The sequence below is a fragment of the Chlorella variabilis genome (assembly GCF_000147415.1).
Source record: "Chlorella variabilis unplaced genomic scaffold CHLNCscaffold_1, whole genome shotgun sequence".
Taxonomy (NCBI): domain Eukaryota; kingdom Viridiplantae; phylum Chlorophyta; class Trebouxiophyceae; order Chlorellales; family Chlorellaceae; genus Chlorella; species Chlorella variabilis.
The window spans coordinates 1,992,163-2,007,184 of record NW_005435087.1 but is presented as its reverse complement, the minus strand read 5'-3'; the positions used below and the strand labels follow the sequence as shown (position 1 = coordinate 2,007,184).

At 68.3% G+C, this 15,022-nt stretch overlaps 1 protein-coding gene across 1 annotated transcript; it reads left to right on the top strand.

Moving 5' to 3' along the window:
• Positions 1-8: 8 nt before the first annotated feature.
• Positions 9-14,789, top strand: CHLNCDRAFT_133426 (hypothetical protein; the record flags this gene model as incomplete). Its single annotated transcript, XM_005852140.1, has 34 exons — positions 9-380; positions 572-718; positions 914-1,290; positions 1,410-2,947; positions 3,087-3,272; positions 3,469-3,590; positions 3,702-3,766; positions 3,904-4,499; positions 4,607-4,719; positions 4,857-5,516; positions 5,621-5,716; positions 5,873-6,025; positions 6,123-6,215; positions 6,356-6,628; positions 6,795-6,844; positions 6,994-7,580; positions 7,663-7,940; positions 8,111-9,287; positions 9,427-9,518; positions 9,690-9,798; positions 9,956-10,021; positions 10,136-10,269; positions 10,429-10,652; positions 10,840-10,957; positions 11,135-11,780; positions 11,910-12,523; positions 12,662-12,928; positions 13,089-13,169; positions 13,339-13,443; positions 13,611-13,706; positions 13,871-14,025; positions 14,172-14,316; positions 14,458-14,545; positions 14,719-14,789. The coding sequence occupies 34 exons, from the start codon at positions 9-11 to the stop codon at positions 14,787-14,789; spliced, it is 9,894 nt and encodes a 3,297-aa protein (XP_005852202.1).
• Between the last annotated feature and the right edge of the window lie 233 nt (positions 14,790-15,022).

The window sequence follows — 15,022 nt, the reverse complement described above, 5'->3', positions numbered from 1 at the left end:
CTGAGAGGATGGTTTCGGGCGTGCTGGCGCACCCCCTGGCAGCAGCAGCTGCCGCCCTTCAACAGCAGCTGGCGGCTGCGGTACAGCTGCCAGAAGCCGACCGCGCTTTCCTGCCGCTGGATGCGGCAGGTGCGCAGCAGCTGCAGCCGTACATGCTGGCAGCAGGGCTGAGAGCCGACGGCGACGCCAGCAGTGCTAGCGCCAGCCTGCAGCAGCTGTGGCAGCAGGTGATGGAGGTCAGTGGCAAGGTGGCCGCGCTGTGGCATGCTGTGCACGCAGCCGTGGAGCTGCGCTCGGTGGCGGCAGCGGCAGACGAGGCGGTGGCGGACGGCAGCGCCACGCTGCTGCAGCTCTCGTGCTGGCGGCACCAGCGACCCAAGGTGAGGCTGGCGGGCACATTGTTGTGTTGCCTCTGCACTGCTGGGCGTGGCATGCATGCACAGCCAGCGGGGCGGGTCTGCATGTACGAATGCCAACAGCCAAATTGGTATGAAGGAATGTTTGGCTGCATGTATAGTACTTCAGCCCTGGCACGCCTGTGGCTCACTGTCGTGCCGTGCTGGCATTGCAGGAGCGGGCGCGCAAGGCAGCAGTACATCCCACCGTGGACTGGCTGTACGCTGTACTGCTGGCGGTACAGATGCTGGAGGAGGCGCTGCTGGTGCCTGGCAGCGCCCAGTACTCAGGCCCGCCCTGGGGCAGCGGCGTGGCCAACAAGGTGAGCTCGCTTCTCTCCCTGGGGGCACCTCCCCTAAGCTGTCCCTGATGATGCACGCCTTTTGGGGTGGGGCCTCGCTGGGCCTCACACATTCCATTCAAGCTGCCGCTGCTGGCAGTCTTCCCATCTCCATCAATGGCGCGATGTATGATGTGCCGCTGCACCTGCCTGTTTTGGAACGGTTGCCCCCTGCAGCTGCGTGCTGCCCAGCAGTGGCGCTGGGCGCTGCTGCGTGCTCTGCACCACGAGTGCGAGTCCCGGCAGCCGGCAGCGCTGCCGCATCACTACGAGCAGCTGCTGTTTGGCTGGATGCGCCTGCGTAAGGCAGTGGCGGCGCTGCTCGCGGCAGCTGGAGCGCGGGATGAGGCTCGTGAGCAGGAGGGTGGATGGGCGGATGCACGTCAGCGCTGGGCGGCAGCTGCGGAGCAGCTGGACGTTGCGGCCGGCATCGCTGCTGGCGCCCCACCTCCCAAGCCGCTGCTGTGGAAGCACGGCGGCCGGCCGCTGCTGCCGCGCTCAGAGGCTCTCAGCACTGCCTACTGCCAGCTGCTGGCGCTCTGTGATGCCAGCAGGTGAGGGGGTGGGAGGCGTGCATGCTGCGGTGGCCCTTTTGCGAGATTCGGCGCTTCATCGAGTGTGCGCCATCCTCTACTCCCCTCCCACCATGATCGACACGTGCTGCTGCTTGCAGGGTGGGTGTGGACGGCTTTGCGGCGGACCACCGTGGCCAGCCGGCAGCCCTGTCTGCTGCTGGCATCCACCTGCCTCTGCTGGATCTGGAGATCGCCGAGCAGGAGCTGCAGCCGCCGCCGCAGCAGCCGCAGCAGCGGCTGGGGGCAGAGGAGCGCAGCCTAGTGGCGGCTGCTGCGGCGGCAGAGGTGGCAGCAGACCCAGCTGTGCGGGGTGCGCTGCTGGAGGGGCTGTGCCTGTTTGTGTCTGGCGCACTGCTTGCCCAGCCGCCGGGGCAGCCGGTGCCAGCTGATGGCTCCAGCGAGGAGGCGCAGCTGGAGGCGGTGCTGCCGCTGCTGCGAGGCAAGGTCCAGCAGCGGGCAGAGGCGGCGGCAGCGGCGGCAGCGGCCCTGCTGCAGACGCGCGTGGCCCTGCCTGCGCTTGGGGAGGAGGACGATGATGAAGACATGGACGGTCTGGCTGCTGCGGGCGACGGCGGGGCCAGGGGAGAGCAGCGGGGCGTGCTGGTGCCTGTGGCACTGCTGACCTCTGGCGACGAGCCGGATGGTGCCGGGCTGCTGCCCACCGCTCTGCCAGCAGAGCTGCTGCAGTTCCCAAGCTGTCGCCAGCTGCAGCTGCAGCTGCTGGCCCTCCAGGATGCGCAGCTCAGCCGCAGCCAGCTGCAGCTGCTGGCTACAGGCGGCCTGCTGCGCCTGCTGCTGCTGGGCCAGGGCAGCAGCACAGTGGAGCAGCAGCAGGCGACCCCCGCCACCCTGCCTGGCACCTTGCGCCGGCTGGTGGCAGCCATGAGCGGCAGCGGTGCCAGCAGCGTGGCCGACACGGCCTCCTACCAGCTGCTGCTCTGGCTGCTGGAAGCGGAGCAGCAGCAGCCTGGGGCTAGCGCTGGCGAGTGGCAGCAGCTGCTGCGGCGCTCGCTGGTTCATGAGACGTGGTGGCGATGGCAGCAGGGCCTGTGGAGTGGTGCTGCCGCTGCGCTGCCAGCCACGCATGCCGGTGCTGTGGCAGCGACGGTGCAGCAGCAGTGGGCGGCGGCGGCAGCGGGCCCGCTGCGCATGCACATTGGTGCGGGTACAGTGCTGGCCAGCGCTGTGACTGTGGGCCCGGCCACCCTGATAGCAGACCGCTCAGCCCGCCTGCTGCAGCTGAAGTTTGCTGCTCGGCAGCTGCGCACAGCCGCGGCAGCCGGCGAGGGCAGCAGCACGCAGCAGCCGTCTGCGGCAGCGGCAGCAGAGTGGGCGGCAGCAGCGGCGACAGCAGCTGCCACCATTGCCGCCCATCTGCCCAGCGTCCCCGCCCAGCATCAGCGCCTGCAGGTGGAGGCCGCACTCGGCTGGCTGGCAGGAGAGCGCTGCACAGCCCCTGCTGCTGCCCAAGCGCAGCAGCAGGCACAGCAGGATGCCCAGCTGCTGGCGCTGGTCGGCGACGCTCTGGCCAGCAGCAGCCACCCTGTGCTCCGGGATCTGCTGCAGCCCGTGCTGCTGCCTGCCCTGGAGGGTCTGCTGAATGGGATCATCGCAGCGCCAACCATGAGCACCCAAGGTGAGCGTGAGGTAGAGGCGACGGCAGGCCTGCTGAGCATGCATCGCCCGTCGTTGGCCGCTGGCTGCTTTCCCTGCCCCAACTTTGATCGACGAGCACCAACTGAATGCCTTTGGCTTGCTTGCCTGCCTGCCTGCAGAGGGCCTGCTGGCACGCGGCCGCGTGTGGGCTCTGCTGGCCCTCCTGCGCCTGCACCTGCTGCTGCCCCCTGTGGGCGCCGACCCGGCAGCCAAGTACGGCTTGGTGCGGCAGCACACGCTGAGCCTGCTGCGGTGCCAGGTGGAGCCTGAGCTGGCGGTGCGGAGGCAGCATGCAGCCTTGCCAGGTGCGCCCCTCTGCTCGCCTGCCGGTGCCTGGAAATGGGTTGGATGAGGGGCACCTGCACATGTTCCCGCATCCAACAGCCCCATGCGGCTCTTGCTTGTTGGCAACCCTGCTCTGGCCTCGCCTCATCCACCCTGCACAGCTCCTCTCGTGTGGTTGAAATCTGCCAGCCACCGCCTCCTTGCCCCCATGTGCAGGTGGCCCCGACGAGTCGGCACGCATTGCTGAGCTGGAGGCACGCTGCCAGGAGCTGGAGCAGGCGGCAGAGCGGCTGCAGAGGCGCAGCACGCCCCGCCCCACGCCCCCGCAGTACCTCACAGTAAGAGGCTATCGTCCGCTGCCTTGGTCTCGTTGCGTGCTTGCACTGCTGGGTGTAGGGATGTCCTGTTGGCTGACAATCGCTCCTGCCCCACTCGCCACCGGACTGCAGCTGCGTGATGACGTGGCACGATTCACGGCCAGCTTTGGCTCCGTGCCGCGCGTGCTGGGGACCTTGTCACAGCTCAGGCACGCTGCTGTCTTGCCCCTCATATGCGCCTGCTGCACGTACAGTGCATGCAGGGCGCAGGCGTGCGCCTGCGCAGCTGCCTTGCCTGCCCATTCACTGCCTGCTCTGGCCACCACCTGTGCAGTAGTTCTAACGCCGAGGAGGCCGCTGCCGGTGCGACCCAGGCGGCTGTGTGGCAGCAGAATGCGGCGGCGTGGGCAGAGCGACTGGGTCGCCAGTATCCTCTGTACCGTGATGTGGCACAGCCGATACAGTTGGCAGTACAGGAGCTGCGGTACGGCCTGGCGCTGATGGCTGGCAGCACCGCCTTGGCAGAAGCTGCCCCAGCCAGCCAGCTGGCCCCAGTGCTGGCCCGTCTCATGGCGTTCCCTCGTGCTGCTGCTGCTGCTTCTGGCAACGGTTTCCCTGCGGCGGTCCAGCTGGACAGCCCAGCTGTTCAGCAAGCAGTGGCGGATGCTGCAGCAGCTGCGGCGTCGGAGGCCCGCAGCCAAGCTGCTGCTGCTGCTGCCATTGCGCCAGGCGGCGACGTGGCAGAGCAGGCAAAGCGTGGCGCATATGCCGCTTCCATGTCGGCCCGCCTGCAGCTGCTGCGGTGCTCGCTCAGCGCTGCCGCCAGGGATGCCGAAGCGGCACGGCTGGGCTCTGGCGGCGGCGCTGGGGCCCAAGCCTCTGCTGCCGCGGTGGCAGCTGCGCAGCAGCGGCTGCATGCCATCTTTGGCGGTGAGTCCTGCATGCTCTAGTCGGTGTGCTGCCAAGCAAACCCTTGCATTGCGCGTTCAACTGTCCCTGCCAGCCCTGAACACCCTGCAAACGCTGCTGCCCCGCAGAGTTTGTGGGGGCGTGGGAGGATGTGAAGGCGGAGGAGGAGCGGCGCGCGGCGGCAGAGGCGGAGGTGTTCAAGCACAAGGCTCGCTCCACCGACATTGCCAGCGAGGAGCAGGTGGGCTAGAGGGCATACGCAGCGGCGGCCTGCATGGGCCTCTGTTGCTGTCGCCCACCTCCCCACTTGAGCTCGGCCACAGGGCCTGCTGTTTTGTTTAGTGGTTCATGCGTCAGCCCGCCCCGCCTGCCCTGCAGGAGGACGAGGAGGATTACCAGCGCCGCTTCCCCGACCAGTTCGCTCACTTTGCTGACCTGGCGCCAGACGAGCAGCCCGACACGCTGGCAGGCGCCAGCGAGGCGGCCGCTGCGGGCGCCGTGGCCGCCGCTGCGGCAGCTGCTTCCGGCCGGCAGCAGGACAGGGAAGAGCAGCTGCAGGGGGCCGCCGTGCTGTCGGTCAGGGAGCTTGTGCTGGGGGGTGTTCTGCAGGAGCTGGTGGCAGTGCATGCCTCCAGCTTTGGCAGCCCCTCGAGCGAGGCACCGGCAGATGGCGCAGGCAGGCATGGCACCAACACCCCGGCAGCAGACTTCCTGCGCTCTTATGAGCTGGGGGTGCAGCTGCTGCGTGCGGCGGGGCTGGTGGTCCCGGCAGGCGTGGACGCCGCCACCGGCACCGGCCACCTGTACGCCGCCTGCTGCCGCTTCCGCCAGCTGGCGCAGCCGGCGCCCGCCAGGCTGGATACGGGCGCCACCGCGGGGGTGGACATCCAGGCGGCCTGCGTGGAGGAGGCTGTGCTGGTGCAGCAGCCGGCGCTGGCCCTGCGCCACCGCCTGTGCCAGCTGCTGGAGGAGTGGCCTGAGCACCCGGGACTGCTGCAGGCGAGCAGCTGCAGCCCCCAGCCCCCAGACTGCCCTGCCGTGCTTGCCCAGCCCTGCCCCACCATGCTCTCCTCACAGTGTTGCCTCAAGGCGCCTCTGCATGACAGCCTACCCTGCCCCACCCGCCCGCCCTGCCCCTGCAGCTGTCTGCTGTGATTGACCGGCTGCTGAGCATGCCGGTCACCGCGCCGCTCAAGGCGATGCTGACGGGCGTGGAGCTGCTTCTGGCCAAGGCGCAGGTGGGTGCGGTGCAGCTTGCGGTGCAGCCCCTGGACAGCGGCATGTGCAGGCCCTGCGCCGTGTTTTGCTGGGATTTAAGCTCACCGGAGGGGCGTTCCCCCACCACAGCTACCCTCTTGAGCCACGGTGTGCTGGCTGCCCACGCACTCCTGCAGCAGTGGGAGGAGACAGCCGCCCGCCACGTGTCGCTGGCCCCCCAGCTGGCCCCGCTGTCGGCGCTGGCCACGCGCTGGCGCCGGCTGGAGCTGGGGGCGTGGCGGGGGCTGCTGGACTCCACACGGGAGCGCGCCGCGGCAGTGGCGCATCAGGTTGGGCGGTCGCTTCACACATGCACCTGGCTGCCTGCTTGTGAGTTGCTCAGCCCGCCAGCCAACCATCTGGCTGTCACTGTGCCTGCTCCCGCAGGCCTGGTTCCACCTGTACCGCATCCTGCTGACCGCTGATGACCTGGCGGCTGCTGATGTGGCGCCCACTGTTGAGCAGTTCATGCAGGCAAGTGTCGGCTGCCCAGGGGCGCGCTCCTCCTACACCTCTGGGCTTCTTCCTGCAGAAGGGCACTGGCCTCCTTGCCTGCTGGCATATAGATGCCACATACACCTCTGTGCTGATACTGGTCGCCTCCATCACCCCCCCTGCAGTCCTCCCCTCTGGGCGAGTTTGGCTCACGCCTGGCGCTGCTGGAAGCCTTCCGCCGCCAGCTGGCCGCCATGTCAGCGTCCGGAAGTGCCAGCTCAGCACCGGTGCCACCAGACGACGGTCCTGCACATCATGGTGGTCAGGAGCAGCAGCAGCGGCGCTGGCGCCAGCTCAGCGCCGTGCTATTCAATGTGGTGCGCTACTACCGCCAGTTTGAGGCTGCGGTGCAGCGCCAGGTGGCGGCAGGGATGGCGGAGCTGGAGAAGGCGCTGCAGGTGGGCGTCTGTTTGTTGCGTGTGTGTGTGGGGGGGGCAGGCTTAGTAGCGGCGGCGCCTGGCACCGCGAGTTTGCCAATATACCAGGCTGTGAGTTGGTGCCTGCTGCGCCCCACCTATCCTGACGTTGTCAGCCCTTGCTTGCCCCTCCCTGCCTGCCTGCCAGGACTTTGTGGCTCTGGCCAAGTGGGAGGACCGTGGCTACTATGCGCTCAGGTAGGCTGGGGGCCGGGTGATGTCAAAGGGCATGGAACTAGGAGGTGCAGCGCCACTGTAAGGTCCTCAGGGCTGCCTGCCTCATCCTCTTGCATGTGTGATGTGAGCGGCTGCTGGTGATCATGTGATCGCCACCGCCTGGCCTGCAGGGTGAGCAACGAGAAGGCGCAGCGCCAGCTGCACCGCCTCACCCGCCGGGCCAGCCAGCTTCTGCGCGAGCCTGCCACGGCGGCTCTGGCGGCGGCCGCCAAGGCCATGGGCTTCGCGGACCTGCAGCTGCAGCAGCAGGAGCAGCAGGCAGCGCAGGCCGAAGCCGCGGCAGCCGCGGCGGGGGCGGCGGGCAAGAAGCGCCGGAGGAGCAAGAAGGCTGCCGAGGCGGCTGCGGTGGCTGCCGAGGCGGCAGCAGAGGCTGAGCGCGGCCTCGCCGAACCGGTGGTGGCAGCTGCCGCCATGGCTGCTGCCAGCACCGCAGCTGTGCAGCAGCTGGCCAGCGCCGGCATCCAGCAGGAGTCGGCGGCTGCCCCAGCAGTGGTTGCGGGCAGCAAGTATGCCGGGCAGCTGCCGCGCCTGACGCGCCGCTTTGCAGAGGTGGCCGCCTCGGCGGTGGGCTCTGAGGATGCTGCCGCGGGCGCTGCCGCCGTGGACGACTTGGCGGGGGAGGCAGCCGGGCGCGCTTTGGAGCTACGCACCGATGTGGCAAAGGGCGCAAAGGCACGCAAGAAGAAGGCTCTTACTGGTGAGTGGACAGGGCTGGCAGCGTTGAACCAATATTGGGCTCGCCTCGCTTACGGCCCTTCTCCCGCCTCCGCCCGCTGCAGACCTGTTCCGGGCGCTAGCGGCGGCGGGGGTGAGCCGGCGCCGCACGGCGGTGCCTGCCGCCCAGCGCGGCAGCCAGGCCTGGTTTGTGCAGCAGGCCGCCGACCCGGCGCCGCTGCTGGGAGCAGCTCCGGGTGACTCGTCAGGCCCAGCAACAGGCGGGGCGCTGGCGGCGGCGTGGCCGGGGCAGGAGCAGCAGGCTGCTGCGGCACAGCGGTGCTGGGCAAAGGCGGATCGCTACTACTTTGCCAGCATGGCGCGGCTGCAGAGGCTGTGGGAGGTGAGGGCCCCCGCTTGTGACGTTCTGCAGAGGTGCCACCACCTGTCTTCAGCAGGGCCACACTCCACTCATAACGCTAACCCGCGCTTCTGGGCATCAGCCACGCTGTGCTCTCTCCCAGCCCCCAGCCTGAGCCTATGTCTGTGCTGCTCCTGCACCGCTGTCTGCAGGCGGCCAAGCAGCCGCATGGCGACCTGTCTGGCGCGGAGGTGGAGGGCAGCGTGCGCAGCGTGGAGCACCTGCTGTGGCTGACGCAGCGCACCAGGTCCACGCTGGGCACGCTGAGCGACAGCTACCGCCAGCTCAGCACGCTGCACGCAGCCCTGAGTGCACTGGCCGCCGGCGGTGATGCCGGCAGCCCCGAGGAGCGGCAGGGAGCAGAGGGAGGGTCAGCCCTGGTGCCTCCGCAGGAGCGATGCGGGGCATGGTACCAGGCGCAGCGGCGCACGCTGGCCTTGCTGTTGCATCAGGCAGAAGAGACTGCTGAGCTGCTGGCGGCGGCAGCTGCCACCGAGACGGCGGCTGCGCCGCGCAAGCAGCTGCAGCAGGGCGGGCAGCAGGCGGCCGCAGCCGCAGCAGCGGTGCGTGGGTGCGCCAACCGGCTGGCGGCTGCAACCCAAGGCGCGGTGGCGCTGCCGGCTGGTGGTGACCCAGTTGGACGTCTGTTCTTGCCAGGCAGCGTGCTGGCAGCCCTGCAGGCCAATGCAGCGGCACTGCGGTCGCTTCACCAGGATCTGGAGGCAGCCACGGCGACGCAGGCAGAGCAGCTGCCTGGCTGGTCTGGCCTGACTGCCGCTGTGGCGGAGGCTGCGCGCCAGTCGGCCGCCGCCGGCGCAGAGCTGCACTCTGGCACATCAGTCTCTGCTTCAGTGCCAGCCGAACAGCAGCTGGCTGAGCATCTGGAGTCAGCGGTAGCAGCTGCTCTGATCTGGGCACAGAACGCCAGGCCAGCGGCAGCGGCAGCCGAGAGCTATGTGCAGCAGGAGGCAGAGGAGGCGGAAGCGGAGGTGGAGCAGGTGCCGCTGCCTGAGCTGGTGCAGCGGTTGGAGCAGCGCCTGTGCCTGCACAAGGCCGAAGAGCTGTCCTCCCACACGGCGGCGGTTCTGGCGGCAGTGGCTGCCGCCAGCGACCTGCCTCCCAGCGCTGCTGCCCGCGAGAAGCTGGCGCAGCTGGCGGGAGCCGCGGCGGGCCTGGCGCCGCTGCTGGGCCTGCTGCTGTGTGCGCTGCGCCAGCTGGGCCTGCAGTACCTGGCGGTACACAAGGCGGCTGCCAAGCTGTGCTACATCTCCGCCTCCCTCTTTGCCGGCGTGGTGCAAGAGGGCTTCTGCATGCCGGAGGGGACCGAAGGTGAGACCGTCCCCACACCCTGTTGGTTTGTGCCCGTGCGGTCAGCAGCTGGTTGGCGGCAGCCTGGCATGCACTGGCCCCGGTTTCCCTGCCGTTGACCCCTTCTGTCCTCCCTGGTCCTGTCCCAATGTGTCTGCAGGCGAGGCGGAGGAGGGAGGCGATGGTAAGACCATTGACGGCACCGGGCTGGGCGAGGGCGACACCACCGGCGCCAAGGACATCTCAAACGAGGTGCGTGGGTGGCTGGTGGCGGCTGGTGGCAGGGCAGGAATAGGGTGGCTGCTGGGCACCTGTTGCCTAGCCTGGTGGTGCAGCGTCGGGATGTCACTTCCAATCTTGTTGGGCCACCATCTCTGATCTTTGATCCCTGATCCCTGTGCCGCCACTCTTTTGTACTCACAGCTGGAAGACCAGGACCAGCTGCTGGGGGCCAAGCAGAAGGACGCAGAGGAGCAACAGAAGGAGCAGGAGGAGAAGCTGGGCCCGCAGGAGGAACAGAAGCAGCAGCAGGGTGCGCCGCCCCACGCTAGCCCCCTGCCCATGCCTTTCCAGTCATGTCCACGCCGACCTCACAGGTCCAGGACTCCCCCTGGGAAGCTCCCCCTGCTCCGAGCACGCAGCAAGGCGTCACAGCCTCTGCCGTCGCATGCCGTTTCTTTCCCCCGCAGGAGTGGAGATGGATGACGACTTTGAGGGCGCTCTGGAGGATGTGCAGCAGGATGAGCAGCAGTCCGGTGGGTCCCCCTGCGGCAGCGCAGCGCTATACTTTCTTCTGCCTTTGCTGTCATGTTGTTCAAACTCGATGCTCTGCTGCCTTGTGGCGTCCGTCCCTATTGGCCGTCCCGCAGGTGGTGAGTCTGGTGACGAAGAGGAAGGAGAGGAGCGGGTGGATCAGCAGATGGGCGAGGCGGGGCCGGAGGGTGAGGATGTGGATGAGCGGCTGTGGAACGAGGAAGACAAGGAGCAGGAGCAGCAGGGCCAGGTGCGGTGTGGCAGGCGGCAATGGAGGTGCTGCCGGTCCCAGCAGGGGAAGGTTGCGTTGGTTCACGTGGGGTCGCGGAGATGCCAAGAAGCCTTGGCCCCAGCTCATTACCAATACGCTTGTGAATGTGTGCCACTCATTGCCTCACATCTGCTGCAGGAGCAGGAGGGCGCCGATGACCGCTCGCTGCAGGTTGGGGACAAGTCCCAGCTGGATTATGCAGCGGGCGGCGAGGAGGACGAGGAGCAGGCGCAGGAGGATGAGGGGAAGGAGGGGCAGCAGCCGCAGGCTCAAGAGGGAGGGGCGGAGGAGGAGCAGCCGCAGCCGCAGGCCGGCGTCGAGGAGGAGCAGGAGGAGGAGGAGGCTGGGGACTATCAGGACAGGTGCGGGCATGGGCGGAGAGCGCTGGGCAGTAGGGAATTGCTGAGCAGCAGGCAGTGTAGATGAGCTGTGCTTGAAGTGGTGACGACAGCAGCAGCTGGGGCTGTCCTCGTGAGCACCTGCCTGCTGAGGCAGCCACCCAGCGTCCAACCGATGGCACCCCTGCTTTGCCTCCTCTGCTGCCTGCAGGCCCGAGGACCGTGGGCATGTGCAGCCCGAGGGCGCGGAGCCGGACTTTGAGCTGCCCGAGGATCTCAACCTGGATGGCGGCGAGGAGGGCGCCGGCGAGCAGGAGGAGGAGGAGCAGGTGGTGCCGCTGCGCATTCCATCCAGCGCAAGCACCAGCAGCAGCATGTTGGGATGCAGCCACATGTCTGCACCTGCCTGTCTTTGGCTGTTTTTGCTGCTCAGCTTCGCTCGCTGCAGGCGGTCCTGTTCTGGCCACTCACAGCCCGCTCGCCGCTCGCTGCTGCCGCTGCCGCAGGCTGGCGACATGGATGCCGAGGAGCAGCAGCAGCCTCAGGAGCAGGGCGGCACATTCCCAGAGCAGCAGCAGGCCGAGGAGGAGCGGCAGGGAGAGGAGGGGCCGGCAGCAGACGAGGACATGGAGGAGGCAGCGGGTGGCGGTGGCGACGGCGAGGAGCAGCAGCAGCCTGAGGCAGAGGCGGGGCAGCTGCAGGCGGGTGAGGCTGAGGGCATGGATGCCGAGGAGGAGCAGGAGGAGGAGGAGGAGGAGCAGGAAGGGCCGGTGGCGCCAGATGTGTCCAAGGCAGACGGCGAGGAGCAGCAGCAGGAGGAGCAGCAGCAGGCAGAGGCGGGGCCGCTGGGCCTCCCTTCTGCTGCTGCCGCTGCCGCCGCCGCCGATCGAGGCACCGGAGCTGCGGAGCAGCAGGAGGAGGAGCAGCAGCAGGAGCAGCAGGAGCACGCGAGCGCCCAAGAAGCAGCAACAGCAGCACCTGCCAGCGGAGCAGAGCCTCCGCCGGACGCATCCGGCAGTGCTGTCGGCGCCTCGGATGGTCTGCAAGACGACCCGGCCGCCTCTGCTGCTGCCGCCGCTGGCCGCCACCAGCAGCAGCGGCAGAAGCAGGCGCAGCAGCCCCAGTCGGATGCCAACCCCTTCCGCAACCTAGGTCCGCCTGCATTCTTGCTGGATGTCTGCCTGGCTGCTGCCTTCGTGTTCTCAAAGGATCGCGCTGGCGATCTGCCGACTTCTGGCTGAGCTACCTCTGGTTGCTTGCCCATGCCGCCATGCCTTGCAGGCAACGCCATGGAGCGCTGGCGCGCTCGCCTCAACATTGCGGCGGATGCCCCCGAGCAGCAGCAGCCCGGCCAGGAGGCAGAGGCTGCGGCTGCTGAGCAGATGGAGGCTGAGCAGCAGCAGACTGAAGAAGCCGCCGCAGCCGCAGAGTACCGCTTCCTGGGGCAGCAGGAGCAGCAGCAGGCGGGCGATGCGCAGGCGCTGGCCCCGGCCACAGAGGACCAGGCAGCTGCGCAGCGGCCGCAGCAGGACGAGGAGCAGGCCGGCGAGGGCGGCGGCAATGATGTGGCTGCTGGGGAGGAGGAGCGGGGCGAGGATGAGGAGGCGATGGACGCCGATGAGAAGCTGCGGGGCGACCAGCAGCAGCAGCAGCAGCTGATGAGCGGGACGGCCAACTGGGGCGCTGGCGCGGACCGCAAGGCGGGGCTCGAGGCGGGGGATGGGGCGCAGGATGAGGCGCAGCAGGAGCAGGATGGGGTGGGTGAGGAGGCTGAGGAGCGGCAGCAGGAGGGCGAGGGAGTGGATGGCGAGGCTGGACAGCAGGCGGCAGATGAGAGCTACGTGGCGGCGCGCCTGCTGGCAGCCAGCCTGGAGGACGGCGCCCCCGCGGAGGAGGTACGCTGTCGGCACCTGCCCGCCCCAACCACTTGTGTGTGCGACGTGGTGTCGCAGCCGCTGCCCTGCCATCCCCTTGCATGCCTCCTTGGCCCCGGCACAGCACACACGCCGCTGCACTTCCTCGCCTCCTCGCAGTGGGCTCTGGCCGGGCTGAGCGAGGAGGCGGCGGCTGCGCTGCGGGAGCAGCTGGATGCGCGCCTGCAAGGCGCCAGCGAGGGCTCCGCGCCGCTGCCCGACGCCGCGGCGGAGGCGCACGGGCGGGAGGTGTGGGCGCGGTGCGAGGCGCTGACGGCGGGGCTGGTGGGTGAGCTGGCGGAGCAGCTGCGCCTGATCCTGGAGCCCACCCTGGCCAGCCGGCTGGCGGGGGACTACCGCTCCGGCAAGCGCATCAACATGAAGAAGGTGCGGCTGGGGTGCTGGGCGTGTCAGTGGTGCATTGTCGACTTCATATTTGCCAGCCGAGCTTGCGCTCCGCCCTGCTCCGCGCCTGGCCTGCATTCTGTGGGTGGCTGAGCATAGAGCACCCCCTCATGCTGCTTGCTCCTCTTCCCCTGCCCTCCAGGTGATTGGCTACATCGCCAGCCACTTCCGCAAGGACAAGATCTGGATGCGGCGCACGCGGCCCGACAAGCGCAAGTATCAGGTGCTCGGCGCGGGCGGTAGGCGGGCGGCCACCGACGCCCGGTGCAGGCTGAGCGATCCGGCCGGGTTCGGACTTGCATCTTATGTGTGCGAGCCTGCTGAACTGGGGCGCCAACCCCGCTGTCCCATCACCGCTACCACACGCAAGTCCCCAACTGCACCCGCCGCAGGTGGTGGTGGCTGTGGACGACTCCCGCTCCATGGCGGAGACGGGGTGCGGCGGCTTTGCCCTGGAGGCGCTCACGCTCATCTGCCGAGCCATGGCGCGCCTGGAGGTGGGTTGGGGCGTGGCTGGTGGTGCCGGTGCTGTGTGAAAGCTGCAGCGCTGGCTTCCCCGTGAGCCGCATCCGGCCGTGCCGGCGCGCTGCCACTGTTCCTCTCCGCCCTCCCTCCCATCTCATCTCACAGACCACACACACATGCACACTCCCCCCCCGTGCAGGTGGGCGAGCTGGGCGTGGTCAGCTTTGGCGGCGGCGGCGGCGCCGTGCCGCTGCACCCGCTGGACCGCCCCTTCACCGACGCAGACGGCGTGCGGGTCATGTCGCAGGCACGCCCGCCCGCACCTCCTGCCGCTGGCAGGGCAGCAGACCATCCGCTCCGCTGGCGCCATCATGGCTTCCTCCTGCTCTTCCTCCTCATCCCGTTCCCGCATCCCACCAGCACAATCTCACACACCTGCCGCTGCTGCTGCTCCCACAGATGCGTTTCGACCAGGACAACACGCTGAGCGACCGCCCCATGGTGGACGTCATCACCAGCCTGGACCACATGCTGGCCACGGCGGCCGCGCGCGCCGGCGCCAGCACCGCCGGCGCCTCGCTGCAGCAGCTGGTGCTCATCATCGCAGACGGCAGGTGGGCGCTGGCTGGTGGCAGCACAGGGAGGGTTTGGGAGGGCAGGAGAGGCTGGCTGCTGGCAGCCCGCTTCTGGTGCATGCTGTGGGGACGGCGATCTGGGCTGCAAACACACACCCATTTGGTCCCCCCTCCTGTGCCCGCAGGTTCCACGAAAAGGAGAGCCTGCGTCGCATTGTGCGTGCGGCAGCGGACAAGCCGGGCGTGCTGTACGCATTCATCGTGCTGGACAACCCCGCCGCGGCCGCTACCGCCAGCGCCGGCGTCTCTGGCTCGATCCTGGACATGCAGGTGTGGGGCTGCTGTGTGTGTCTGGCTGGTTGTCCTGGGTGGGGGGTGGGGGGCGGGCACGAGGCTCAGAGCTGATGACACACAACTCATACTCGTGTCGCTCATGCCGCTGTGGGGCACCCCCGCCCTGACCCGCTGCAGACTGTGAGCTTTGTGGGCGGCAAGCCCGTTTTTGCGCGCTACATGGACTCCTTCCCCTTCCCGTTCTACATCGTGCTGCGCGACACAGGTGGGGCGCGTCATGGCTGTATGTGGTGGATGGGTGGGTGGGGAGAGGGTGGCAGCTGGGTGGGCCAACCACACGTGCAAGCGGAGGCACATCTGGATGCCTCTCCAGTCTTCAGCACCACGATCGGGTCTTAACTCTCCATGCATGCATCCCGTTCCTCCCCCCTGGTGCAGCCGCGCTGCCGCGCACGCTGGCCGACCTCATGCGCCAGTGGTTTGAGCTGAGCAGCCACGGCAACGGCTGAATAGCACCAGGTGCTCGCGGCACTGATTTCACGTTTTCTGATCAGCTTGCTTTTGCTTGATTCTCTCTCTTTGTCTCTCTTTCATTCCGCCTTTATTTGTGCTTCCTCTTTGTTCCCAATTCTTTCCATTCAACGCAGACTGAACTTGACTTTTTGTAATCACCGCCGACAAACTTGCTCCCTCCCGCCACGTCGCTTCCGCAACACGCCAGAAGTTTGCATGCTGCAACGAT